Below are 13,849 nucleotides of genomic sequence, written 5' to 3'. Positions count from 1 at the left end.
CATATAATCCCACCCTTTCCTTCTTCGCACTCCTGTGTATAGCATATGCCAGTGCCAGTTTTAATGTGTGGTTTGGGAGATGAAAAGGTATTCTGGTGTGGATGCTTGAGGTTTACATGACAGAAATGTAAGGGATATAGAAAATGCCTGGATTGATCCATTTGGGTAAACTAGTGAGTTGGTGATATTTTCCAGAGGCTCTCCCATCAAGCAAAATAAAGGAGCTGTTAACATTTGAAGTCTCTATTCCCCTGCTCCTCTTCTGTTTAGTTTTCACAAAGTACCCTGTCATTTTACCGCCTAACTTTGAGTGAGATGCAGGATGATTAGTTAGAGAAAGAGGCCAGTGGTAGCAATAGTGCAAAGTTTCACAGTCCCTTCCTCCTGCCTTTGGTCATCAACAGTCTCCCTTCCCATGTAAACCTCAAAATGCCATTCTGACTCCTTTCCCTAAAAATCAAACACAATCTCTCCTTTGCTTCAACAAGAAGTATCTAATAGTGGAAAGGCTGGAAGAATTACAGAAGACACAGCAACATGCTACCACATATAAAAAAAGAAACACTAAAGGAAATAATCTCCCTGTTCCTGCCTGCTGACAAGTGAGAAAGTACCCTGTAAATATTTAAGTTGGCTGAGTTTAGTGTTGTCTCAGAGTATGGCATACTTTTAAATTTTTAATTAACAATTTTTTTAAATCTTGTAAGAATCACAAAACTAGCCCTGGAATTAAAGCATGGTTATTTGTTCTAGAGAATTTCATAGCAATCAAGTGAACAATAAGTACGAGACACCAATCAGAACTTAGAAACACATTTCTTACAGTAGTAAACTTTTATTGTTTTGGGGAATCCTTAAAAGAACTGCTGACATTTAATTCTCATTTGCTAATATATTATCATTAAGATTACAATCTTTCTGTTTTTTTCATGGGTAACAAACACTGAGTGTCCCATAATTTTCCACTTTTAGTTATAAAACATTTAAGTTAAACTTCAAATGATGTTTTAGAAGAACACAAACTGGCCAGGGACAGTGGCTCATGCCCGTAATCCCAGCACTTTGGGAGGTTGAGGCAGATGGATCACTTGAGGTCAGGAGTTCGAGACCAGCCTGGCCAACATGGTGAAACCCCATCTCTACTAAAAATACAAAAAACTAGTGGGGCATGGTGGCACATGCCTGTAATCCCAGCTACTCGGGAGGCTGAGGCAGGAGAATCACTTGAACCCAGGAGGCAAAGGTTGCAGTGAGCCGAGATCATACCACTGCACTCCAGGCTGGGCAACAGAGCGAGACTCTGTCTCAAAAAAAATAAAAAGAAAAGAACATAAATTGAAATATATGAAAAGCAACTTATTTGTTTCATGTATCCAAATCTGGCACTCTAAAATGTTAAGATTACTTATTTTTAAATATTAAATATGTATGTAAACATACAAAAAAGCATAAGACTAAGTTAATTTAATAAATAAAATGCCTATGAAATCTAATCCATATTATCTTTAATGCAAATTTAATTATACTCATAATTTATGGTTCAAAAATAATACTGGCAATAGAAATACTTTATAAACACACAAAAGAATCTGTTAATCTTTACTTTTCAAAATGCAATCCCAATTAAGGGCCTATAAACCTCTTAAATTATTCCAATAATCAATAATAAGACTTCCTTAACCTCTTCTTTCCACACCAATCTGAATGGGAGCAAAATCTGCCTTGCAGTACAAACTTCTCAAAGAGAGACTATTTTGGATGAAATGAACCTATTATTAGTAGTACTAAGAACCTGTTTTTTATACATATATTTTTTGCTAAAAAATATCACCTATAAGCTGGTCATGGTGGCTCAAGCCTGTAATCCCAGCACTTTGGGAAACCAAGGTAAGTGGATCACTTGAGCCCAGGAATTCGAGACCAAACTGGGCAACATGGTGAAACCCTATCTCTACTAAAAATACAAAAAATTTATCCAGGTGTAATGGTGCATGCCTGTAGTCCCAGGTACTAGGGAGGCTGAGTGGGAGGATCACCTGAGCCTGGGAAGTCAAGGGTGCAGTGATGTGACTGCCCTTCAGCCTGGGTGATGAGAGCAAGGCCCTGTCTCGAATGAAAAAAAAAAAAAAAAATCACATATAGTGAGGCCTATCTTACTTCTTCACCATTCCACTGATTAAAATATGAAAACACTGATTAATATGAAAGTTAAATAAAATATGAAAACACTGATTAATATAAAAGATTAAGTCTCTTTTCATTTCTTCTACACCCTAAAAATGCTTTCATTTCACTCAATAACTAGAACAAAGCCCTAGTTTTAGGATTCTCAAATTCTGTGCTATTGGGCTGTATTGAAAGAGAACTTGTTTTATAACAAGGATCCTTGTGGTACCTCAGACTCTTGCAACTCAATCATGGGCATCTCCTGGAAGCTTGTTAGAAATGCAGAATATGAGGCCCTGCCCCAGACCTACCAGTGAATTAGGTTCCTAGGTGACTCATATATGTATTAGGGTTTGAGAAACACTGCCTTAGGCTACTGAAGTCAGACAGAATTCTACTAAGATAAGAGTCATCAAGTTTCAAACTAAATTAGACCTATTTATAATATATCCTTTAATTTCTTACTGGATCCTAATAATAAAAAAAAATACATAAGGCCAAGGAAGCACCAAATGGAAGACTATAAAAATATCTTGCCTGAAATTAACATGTGATGTGCACTTGAGGTAATAAACTGGTTAAAATTATTAAGATCAGAGTTAAACAAAATTTTGCTAATCTTCCCTCTGATGAATTTTTTCTGTTCTAATCTTTTTCTTCTTATCTTTTCTATTTTGGATAGGCATATATAAAAGGCACATACTTTCTATGATCATCTAATAAACTGAATGCAAAATTCAGTTAATAAAAGGGGACCAAAAATGTCTACATTAGCCAGGTACAGGGGCAGGGAAGTGGGGGCACCTACAGTCAATAGATACTCAGGAGGCTGAGTCAAGAGGATCACCTGAGCCCAGGAGTTTGAGAACTGCCTGGACAATGGTAAGAGCCTATCTCTTAGAAAATAAAAACTAAAATGTCTGCATTATCTCAACCAAGTCTCAACATTGTTTTGTCATGCTTAGCAAAATATTATAGACTAAAGCAGTTGTTTTCCTCATTTTAGCTGCATCACAAAAAGTTTCTTAAGAATACAATGAAGCTTAGAGTAGAAAATTATATTTCTGCCAAATATTAAGGAATAAAAATGAACTTATTTACAAATTATCTCAGAAAATACCCCTGTAGGCTAACAAAATAAGAGGTATATGGTGAAAACCTTAGACAGCATCCATCTGAAGTTAGAAACGCAATTACTCTAGTTTTAGAAATAAGGGAAGCCATTAATTAACATATTCATACGGGCAAAACCCAATCTAACAACTACACTGGAGTTTTTCCTATACGTTATCTACCAAATAATGAATAGTGGCACTTTCTAGAATACAGAGGAAAGAGAGTGTGGTCAGTAACTAGAATTAACCAGACTCCCTTCCTCTCTTCCCCACCTTCATGAATTATCATCCTATTGGAGGTCATATCTTAGAAGGACCAGTCAACCAAATTTCAACTTCTCCATTCATATTAAGCCCTGAATCCTACCTATGATTTCACATATCCTACCCACATATTTGCTGCTGAATTGCCCTCCCATAAATTTGAATCTACTGCTACCCAAATATAACTATAGGATTCTGAAAAACACTCTTTGAAGCATTATCAGCTATGTTTCAGGTCATAAATTTCCAGTTCCTGTGATCATATCTGTAGAACTGTATCAATAAGAACTAAAAGGAATAATAATTATTAAACAAAAAAGGCCTACCTAATGACACACTTCTCTAGCTATTTACTTAAGAGAAAGAAATTTCAAAAAGATATTTCAAAGACCTTGCCTATAAGCTTTTTTTCCTACTATAATCACCAAAATGGTAAAGTTTATTTTGGGAATTGAGGAGCTGGCAATCTTCCATCACACCAATGTTCTAGCTAATATTTATTATCATAATATTTAGTTTTATTAAGTGAACAATTTTTAGTAAACTGGTCATGATACCAGTATATATTCATGTAGACAAACCAAAGTAAAAGGAAAAAAGAGCAAATGCAACTGGAAAGTGTTACCAATATGATTCTTTCTCTAGTTGTCTAGAATATAAACAAAGTATTTAATAATATTGAGGCCATGTTTGTCATGTAATTATTTTAAGACAATACCTCAGCAGTGCAATTACCACCATATCTATAATGTTAAAAGTAGAAGCATAACTGGTAACCCACCCATGCAATTCAACTTAAGGTTCTTAAATAGTCACCTCTTTGAAGTCTGGGAACTCTATTATGTATTGTCTTATACAAAAAGACTTCTTAATTCTTTCTCATTAATAGAAACTGATATATGACAGATGGTCGGTAGATTGGTAGGTAGGTAGGTAGGTAGGTAGGTAGGTAGGTAAGCAGACAGACAAGCAGACAGTCAGACAGACAAAAGTAAATGAAAACACACTTCAAAAGACAATCGGGAAAAGGAAGTCAAGGAATTTCATAATGCCTCCTGAGTCAAAAATTCCAACATAATCAGTCACTTCATTTATACCCCTGTTGAAAAAAAAAGGGGGGGGAGGAATATTTCATTCCTAATCCATTCCCTGTAGCTCCATACTCCTATAAACAGCCAGCCAAACTACAATTTGTCACACAGAGAATGTATGGAAAAATAACAAATCTCCCCATCTCAAAAAAAGAAAAAAAGGAAGTCAAACTATAGTTGTCTTCACTACTGCAAAACTAAATAACTTACCTGTACAACCAAAGATCTATCATTGTGGAAATATAATCTCTTTTCCTTATATCCTGAAGGAGTTGGAGCTATGATCTAGAATGGAGCTTAAGCATCAGGGTTTCAGACTCTCTCAGCTTCAGCCATGGAGAATACTAGAACCTCCTAAATTTCTTTCTTTAAAATAAAATAATGAAAAAAAAAGGATTAAAGAAGATGAATGTATGCTAATAGATTTACTCCTTCTATAAGAAGAAGAAATAAAGGTACAGAATCTGTTCACAGTGACATCTTTCACACTTCTTGGTAACTCCGTAGCCTCGAGGATACTAAGAAACTGAAACAGGATTTTTAGAAATCATCAAAAGCAAACCAAAAAGATCCTGAAATATACCAAATCCTTACAACTCAATATTAGTTTGAACTGAGTCAAAATGTGACTTGCTCTTTTCTAGACACTGCTCTAAGGCAGTATTTTTTGGCAGTGATCTAAAGATTGCCCTTGAAAACATTTCTCATAACAGAATTTATATATCATCTCTTACTCTGGTCCTAGAGGACTTTCCAAATTCTCAACATCAAGTATACATAACCATTTAGGTTATGCATGAAAGAATCACACAAATAACCAAATCTTCTATACCCATAGGATAACCTGGATGCTTATTAAAATGCTATAAAATTCAATTACAAAAGGACATTTCTATTATTTTTGGCATATGTATTTTTTACAAGAACAAGAACAACAAGGATTTTCCGGTTTTAGTACCCAATTCGCCAGATAATTTAATTAATCTAATTACATTTCATTTCTTAGAACAGTCTGGTCAATTTTTACTTTATAATAATTTATTATGATATCCTTTTCAAAGAATGTACAGGCCGGGCGCAGTGGCTCACACCTGTAATCCCTGCACTTTGGGAGGTCAAGGCAGGTGGATCACAAGGTCAGGAGTTCGAGGCCAGCCTGGCCAACATGGTGAAACCCCATCTCTACTAAAAATACAAAAAATTTAGCCAGGCATGGTGGCATACACCTGTAATCCTAGCTACTCAGGAGGCTGAGGCAGGAGAATCGCTTGAACCTGGGAGGCAGAGGTTGCAGTGAGCCAAGACCACCCCATTGTACTCCAGCCTGGACAACAAGAGCAAAACTCAGTCTCAAAAAAAAAAAAAAGGTACAATCTGGCTAAATGGGTTACTATGAGTGTCCATCTGAAAACAAGGAAGACGACTAAAAAAAGACCAGTAGATGTTTATGATAGAAACTGTCACTTTATTATAAGCATAAAACTAGGTATTATAATGATACATTTTGGGGGAAGTATTACAACTTAAAGACTGATATAATTACAAAATCTTGTAATGACTAGGCAGACTTACTGCCTAGTAAAAATAGGTTACTGCTCTAGTCAGCTAGAAAGGGAATAGGGCTAACAATATCTAATATCTATAGATGCCATCTCTCCCAAACATGCCCTGGAAATGCTTTAAAAACCACTAGGTAGGAAAATTGTCTAATAACCATTTAATACTACAGTACACTAAGAAATGTTCTAAGTTAACATGGGGAGAAGCTCAGTGAAAACATGATCCTACAAAAAGTAACCCTTGACTTGAAAATCTACTCTTCTTATAACAGACTCCAAGTGACAACTCCTTTGTACCAAATACTGAAGCCTTTCACAAACATGGCAAAACATTATGTTCTACAGTGTGTGATGGTAGTAGCAATCATCAAAAGCAAAGATCATCTACAACTTAAAGTATATCTCTGAGCATACTGGAATGTGCCCTAGTAGCAGTCTATCAAGTTCTAATCAACCACATAACTACTCTATTTGAATAGAGTTCACTATAGGAACATTATCCACTACGATATTTAGCAGACAAGAACATCTGCAACTGTTATTTTCACAGAGCTGATACTTACAGCTGAGCTCTATTGGCATTAAGATAAACAGGATCCTGCAGTGTTTTGTAAAAGCCTGATACACTGAAAAAGAAACTTCAATCAATTACTTCTAACTAAACCCCACTTGGCCTTAATTAAGATTACATTATTTTCTTACCTTTTAAAAAGCGTTTCGCCTAGTATTTGATCCCCACGCGTCTGTATTTATCTGTCATCACTGTTAATTGTCCATGTTACACTGAGACTTCAGGTATTATTTATTTATATGGTCGTACTAGAACAACTTGATATCTGTGAAGGGAAACCATAATATAATCACTATAGATGTGTTACTGTTTACACATTTGTGAATAAAAGTGGTAATATTTCCAAACACTTATATAGCACACTTCATTTTCTACTAAACTTCACAAATAATTCCTCACATTTAGCTGTGAAATATGTGTCTTCAACAAACTAAGATGATTGGCTAACACTTCCAAGTTCTTCTCAGAGAGCACCCACATACAAGTTTTCTAAATTTAATTCTAAACTTAAATCCTTACAAATTGAAGAGCTCCTCAGGTTCCTTTTCTTACTACCAAGATAGATATATGTCATTTTCCTTAAGTCTACAATTGCTCTCCATTAATACAAAAGTACTTTTTTGTGTATTTTATATTTTAGGGAATAAATCTACAATGCTTAAAAATGAAGTAAAAAAAGATAATGACTGTCCTTTAAATGTCACTTTAAACATCTGATGCCTTTCTCAAGTAATCTTGGAAGTAAACAGAAAATAAGTGTTATTTAAAATAAACTGAGATGTAGCTGCACCAACATTCCTTAAAGGTAAGCTTCTTAAAACAGACTTGGTGATGATTACAACTCTGAGAAATAGATACACACACTTATAATGATGACCAAAAGCACTGTACAGAATTTTAAATAATTTTAACCAGTTTATTGGTGAAAAAAATGAGCTACAAAAGAATGTTCATTCATACATATCAAAGAAAGCAGTGTATGAATGGCATTCTAAAACGTTTCATCATGCTGTACCACTCCACTACACAGTAAAAAGTACAAATCTACATGGAAAATAGAGATAACCTGGCGAGGCATGGTGGCTCATGCCTGTAATCCCAGCACTTTGGGAGGCCAAGGCAGGAGGATCCCTTGAGCTCAGGCTTTCGAGACCAGCATGGGCAACATAGTGAGCCCTCTTCTCTACAAAAAAAAATGAACAAAATTAGCCAGGCATGGTTGTGTGTGTCTGTAGTCCCAGCTACTTGGGAGGCTGAGGTGGGAGGATCATCTGAGCCCAGGAGATTGAGGCTGCAGTGAGCCATGATCGTGCCACCGCACTACAACCTAGGCAACAGAGTAAACCGTATCTGGAAAAGAAAAATTTTTTTAATGAAAATGCAGATAATCTTACACATGCTTTCTGGATCAAGTTATTAGGGTTGTCAACCATTCAGATATTCTCAGTGAGAACTTTAACAATAGAGCGATTAAAAAACTATTATCTATCCTCAAACACAATTCCTTATTCGTTTTCAAACATTAAAAATATATAAGTAAAACCATAAAAAAATTAACACTTTGGGATGCCAAGGCAGAAGGATCACTTGAGCCTGGGAGTTTGAAACCATCCTGGGCAACAAAGTGAGGCCTCATCTGTACAAAAAATAGAAAAAGGTAGCCACGTGTGGTGGTATGCACCTGTAATCCCAGCTGCTAGGGAGGATCCTTAGAGCTGCAGTGAGACCTGATTGCATCACTGCATTCCAGCCTGGGTGACAAAGAAAAAAAAAAAAAAAAAACACAGATCTAACTAATTTTTAAGTTTAAAAATTGTCATGACCTCTCTTGTACCAAAAGCAAGGAAATTAAACTAGTCAAAACTCTTGTAGCCCCTATACTGTGTTCTTCACTTCATTCAATATACATTTCAAACTTAAGCATTCTGCAAAACTGTTATATGCTTTCTGCAGCAGAAACACTTCTTTGAATTATGACAATACACAGTAATTTTTTCATTTGAATTATTTAACTACAGTAACCTACTTCTAGAAGTTTAAAAAACAGCATTTTGTCATTTAAAAAGCATACAAAATGGAAAGCAAACTATCTAAGTCCTATTCCTAAAGCCATCTTATTTATTCCCTTGGAACAGAGCTTTGCTTGTTTTCATGTACTAATAAAATTCATTGACTATTCAAGCGTTCCAAAAGCAAACCCAAAACCAATCTTCACTGAAAGAATTACTTTTCCTACTTCTTGCAGTCTTAACACTGGTACTACTGTATTAAATAGATTACATGATCTCAGATTCACAGCACACATGTAATCACTTCAAAAGACTACGTAAATCTCACTAGAAGATACAGCTCTAGTGATATAACCAGGATATAAGCCACACAACTTACTATTAAAATAAAACAATGATGTTCAAAGCTAACCACAATCCCTAAATTTTCAGGCAAAATTTTTTTTAGTTTTATAAGAGCTTGGAAAAAATTTAAAAGGAAGGTCATACAACAGAGTCATATTTATTACCTGATGCTTGTTGTAAGTGAAAATACCACATATGGGCACTATACTATGATTTTAAATGATTTTATAAGAAAGAGACATTCAATTCAATGTCAGTTGTAAAAAGCATTAAAATACGGTCAAAGACACAAATACCTTTCTTTTTTTCTTTTTTTTGAGACGGAATTTCCCTCTTGTTGCCCAAGCTGGAGTGCGATGGTGCAATCTTGGCTCACTGCAACCTCTGCCTCCTGAATTCAAGTGATTCTCCTGCCTCAGCCTCCCAAGTAGCTGGGATTACAGGCACCTGCCACCACGTCCATTTAATTTTTGTACTTTTAGTAGAGATAGGGTTTTGCCACGTTGGCCAGGCTGGTCTCAAATCCTGACCTCAGGTGGTCCACCCACCTTGGCCTCCCAAAGTGCTGGGATTACAGGCATGAGCCACCACGCCCAGCCCAGAAACACCTTTCCTAGATAATTAAGATTTCACAGTTACTTGCTATAAAGAGCTGAACCAAATTTTCATTTGGTACAATAATCAAAGAAGAGTACCTTTTTCTGGCTCCCTAAATTGCTCAGAACCAAATGTTCAGTGTCTTGGATACCTTCTATAGATTTTCAAAGATAAGCCTATTTCACAGTCAGCAGAAAGATAGTAGGAAGAGTATAGGATTTGGTGGAGGAGACAGAAATGTGATTCTCTGTCATCAATAATTATTTCACCACGAGCAAGTCACTTTGCCTATCTGTGCTTTATCTATAAAACGAAAGACATAATACCTGCCTACTACCTCTCAGAGTTATTGTGAAGTTCGAAAGAGATCACATCTGTGAAGTACTTCAGGTTACTGACTCCCAAATTTTAGTGTGTCTAAGAAATACCTGGACCCAATCACCTCTTAAATTAAGATTCAGAAGGCCTGAACAGAAATGCATAAATTTTCATTGTCAATTAAGCACTTCAGGTCATTCCAACGTATGGGCTCCCAGTGATGATCAGACTTTGAAAAAACTACATCAGTTTCTTCTAAAACACTATAGTGTTTGGGCTGGGTACGACGGCTCATGCTGGTAATCTCAGCTCTCTAAGAGACCGAGGCAGAAGGATCACTTTGAGGCTAGGAGTTTGGGACCAGCTTGGGTAACATGGCAAGACCCTGTCTCTATAGAAAAAAAAATGCACACAATACATTAGTGGAGCATGGTGGTGTGCACCTGTTGTAGTCCTAGCTACTCAGGAAGCAAGAGGCCTGGAGTTTGAGGCTGCAGGCTACAGTAAGCTATGATCACACCAATGCACTCCAGCCTGGTGAACCAAGTGAGGCCCTGTCTCTAAAAAATTAATTAATTAAAAGAAACAAAACTTTAGTGTTCATAAGCATTAAATCTAGGTACATGTTTAAAATACAAATTTCTAGCTAGGCGCAGTCACACATGCCTATAGTCCCAGCTACTTGGGAGGCTAAGGGAGGAGGATTGCTTGAGTCCAGGAGTTCTAAGTTGTAGTGCACTATGTCATTCAGGTGTCTGCATTAAGTTTAGCATCAATATCGTGATCTCAGGGGAGCAGGGGACGACCAGGTCACCTAAGGAGGTAAGAACGGGCCCAGGTCAGAAACACAGCAGGTCTAAACTTCCATGCTGATCAGTAGTGAGACTGCACCTATGAACAGCCACTGCACTCCAATTTGGGGAAAAGAGACCCTGTCTCTTAAAAAAAAAAATAAAAAATAAGAAGAAAATGAAATAAAATACAAATTTCTAAACCTCATCCTTAAAAATCCAGATTCAGGCCAGGCGCAGTGGCTCACGCCTGTAATCCAATACTTTGGGAGGCTGAGGTGGGTAAATTACCTGAGGTCAGGAGTTCGAGACCAGCCTGGCCAACATGATGAAACCCTGTCTCTACTAAAAATACAAAATTAGCCAAGTGTGGTGGCGCGTGCCTGTAATCCCAGTTACTTGGGAGGCTGAGTGAGAAGAACTGCTTGAACCTGGGAGGTGGTGGTTGCAGTGAGCCGAGATCACACCACTGCACTCCAGCCTAGGTGACAAAACAAAACAAAAAAAATTCAGATTCCATAAACTTGGAATGGAGCATACAATCTTCATTTATCATCATTTAGGAGATTCAGATGTAAATGAGTTATGATATACCCTTTTAGAAATCCTAAACTAGATTCTTCCTCCTAAATATTTCTCAAATTGTTCCTACCTCTGTACTATCATCATCCATGACCAACCTTAAGCTGTCATTTGAACTAACCCAAATGCCTTCTAATTAGTCTCTCTACTTTAAGTCTTTTTTATTTTTTCCTCTCTGAGACAGGGTCTCACACTCTGTTGCCCAGGCTGGAATGTAGTGGCTCAATCACTGTTCACTGCAGCCTTCAAAATTCCAGGCTCAAATGATCCTCCTGCCTCAGCCTCCTAAGTAGCTGAGACTACTGGTGCATGCTACTACACCCAGCTAATTTTTGTATTTTTTGTAGAGACAGGGTTTCACACCATGTTGCCCAGGCTAGTCCTGCACTCCTGGGCTCAAGTGATCCTCCCACCTCAGCCTCTAAAAAGTGCTGGGATTACAGACGTGAGTTACCACGCCCAGCTCTGCTTTCATTAAGTCTTATCCTTTAAAAATGCATGATCTACAGAATGATATGTCATTCGCCTATCTAAAACTCTTTCAAGAGACTTATGCTTCTTGCCAAGATAGAATAACAGGCATGAAACTTATGCTCCCACCTGAAACAACTAAAAATCTAGACCAAAAAAAAATGTATGAAAATTATTTCTGACAAAAGAAACCAGACAACACAGGACGGTGATCAATGAAAGAGAAAAAATAAATGGGGCAAAGCCTACAATTTACTTACTGGAGAATTTCTCCAGTTTACTTACTGGAAAATTTCTAAGCTACAGAGAAAGGCAGGTGTCCCAAGCAAGTTCAGTGGTTTTCTGGAGTTAAGATAATGAAGTGAGGAGTTTAGGGGAGGCCAAGGTAGCTACAGTCTCCCAGAACATAGTGCCACAGAGGAGAGAGCAGAAAGGAGAGGCAAGATCTCAGATAATCTGCAGGGGACCTCCTTAAATCTTGAGCTGAGTACTGATCAGTAAAACAGGGAAAGACATCCACAGGCAAGAGTATGCCAGAAAACATGTAATAACTGAATGGTAGGTGGTATGTAGCTCCTAGTTTATAGGGTTACTAATGTTTGTGGTATATAACTTCCACCACAGCCAATTTCAAGCTACCAACATATCAGTGAATGAGAATCTGAAAAAAATACATGGCAACACATTATACATTACATAGTGTTTCTACCATAAGAACATAATAAGGCTGGCTGCAGCAGCTCACATCTATAATCCCAGCACTTTGGAAGGCCAAGGCAGGTGGATCACTTGAGGCCAGGAGTTTAAGACCAGCCTAGCCAACATGGCGAAAACCCATCTATACTAAAAATACAAAAATTAGCAGGGTATGTTGGTGCACACCTGTGGTGCCAGCTACTCAGGAGGCTGAGGCATGAGACTAGCTTAAACCCGGGAGGTGGGAGGTTGCAGTGAGCTGAGATTGCGCCACTGAACTCCAGCCTGGCCAACAGAGTGAGACTGTCTAAGGAAGGGGGGGAAAAAAAAAAAACAGGACCCACTAGATATAAATTACCATGAGTGCATAAAAATAGCAATATAAAATAATATAGTTACATGAAGTAATGAGTTTTGAGCATTTACTATCTTTGTTCATAAGTGATTTAATTATAAGTTTATATAATTTAATTCCCTTAAGAATTAAGCTAGCTCACAAATTTCCTGATATTTTAACAATTGGCTCTCATGAGCCAGCTCGAGCATACCACCACACGTGGCTCACATAGTCGGGAGTAACTGGTTAACCTACTAGCCACAGTAGAAAACCTCATAATTCGTGGGACATGAAGTACAATGCTCAGTACCACACTCCATCAGTAGTGGTGCAAACTGAGCTCTAAACTAAAGACTATTCTGGTCTCACCTAACAAAGAGAAAAGCAAGCCTCAAAAGAATAAAGCCATTTCCAATGAACTCCACTGTGTCCCAGAACAGAGCCCAAGAATATTTATGGGAAATTAAAAAAAACATCCAGCACCAAACAAGGTAAAATTGAGAATGCCTGGAATCCAATCAGAAATTACCAAACAGGCCAAGTGTGGTGGTTCACGCTTGTAATTTCAACACTTTGGGAGGCAAAAGTGGGCGACTGCTTGAGCCCAGGAGTTTGAGACCAGCCTGAACATGACAAGACCCCATTTCTACAAAAATTAGCCAGATGTGGTGGTGCATGCCTGTAGTTCCAGGTTCTTGAGAGGCCAAGGTGGGAGTTTTGCTTGAACCCAGGAGGCTGAGGCTGCAATGAGCCACGATCATGCCCCTGCACTCCAGCCTAGGTGACAGTGAAATCTTGTCTCAAAAAACAAAATCATTTGAAGAAGCAGGAAAATACCACTTAAAATCAGAAAAAGCAATTGACAGAAAATGAACTGTACATGACAGTCACTAGACAAGAATATTAAATCAGTTATAACTGTAGTTCTTATGTTCGA

General features: G+C 37.4%; 1 protein-coding gene across 8 annotated transcripts in view; it reads right to left on the bottom strand.

Annotated features, from left to right (window-relative positions):
• Positions 1-13,849, bottom strand: part of LOC105482679 (zinc finger ZZ-type containing 3) — a 124,612-nt gene that overhangs the window by 71,890 nt on the left and 38,873 nt on the right. For 4 of the 8 annotated variants that reach the window (XM_071090910.1, XM_011742902.3, XM_071090918.1 and 1 more), the window contains exons 2-3: positions 6,898-7,031; positions 4,847-5,002 (exon numbers count right to left, since the gene is read on the bottom strand). The exons of 1 other annotated variant lie outside the window; for it this stretch is intronic. Coding sequence is in view for 1 of the 7 variants with exons in the window: in XM_071090918.1 (XP_070947019.1) it covers positions 4,847-4,869 (23 nt within the window). In the remaining 6 variants the exon portion in view is untranslated. Of the gene's footprint in view, positions 1-4,846; positions 5,003-6,758; positions 6,822-6,897; positions 7,032-7,832; positions 7,942-13,849 lie in introns of those variants that run through there. 3 more of the 8 variants (XM_011742907.3, XM_071090898.1, XM_071090907.1) reach the window with 3 other exon arrangements.

Source organism: Macaca nemestrina, chromosome 1 (genome assembly GCF_043159975.1).
Source record: "Macaca nemestrina isolate mMacNem1 chromosome 1, mMacNem.hap1, whole genome shotgun sequence".
Lineage (NCBI taxonomy): Eukaryota > Metazoa > Chordata > Mammalia > Primates > Cercopithecidae > Macaca > Macaca nemestrina.
Note: the sequence above shows the minus strand (reverse complement) of the source record. Positions and strands in the feature narration are given on the sequence as shown.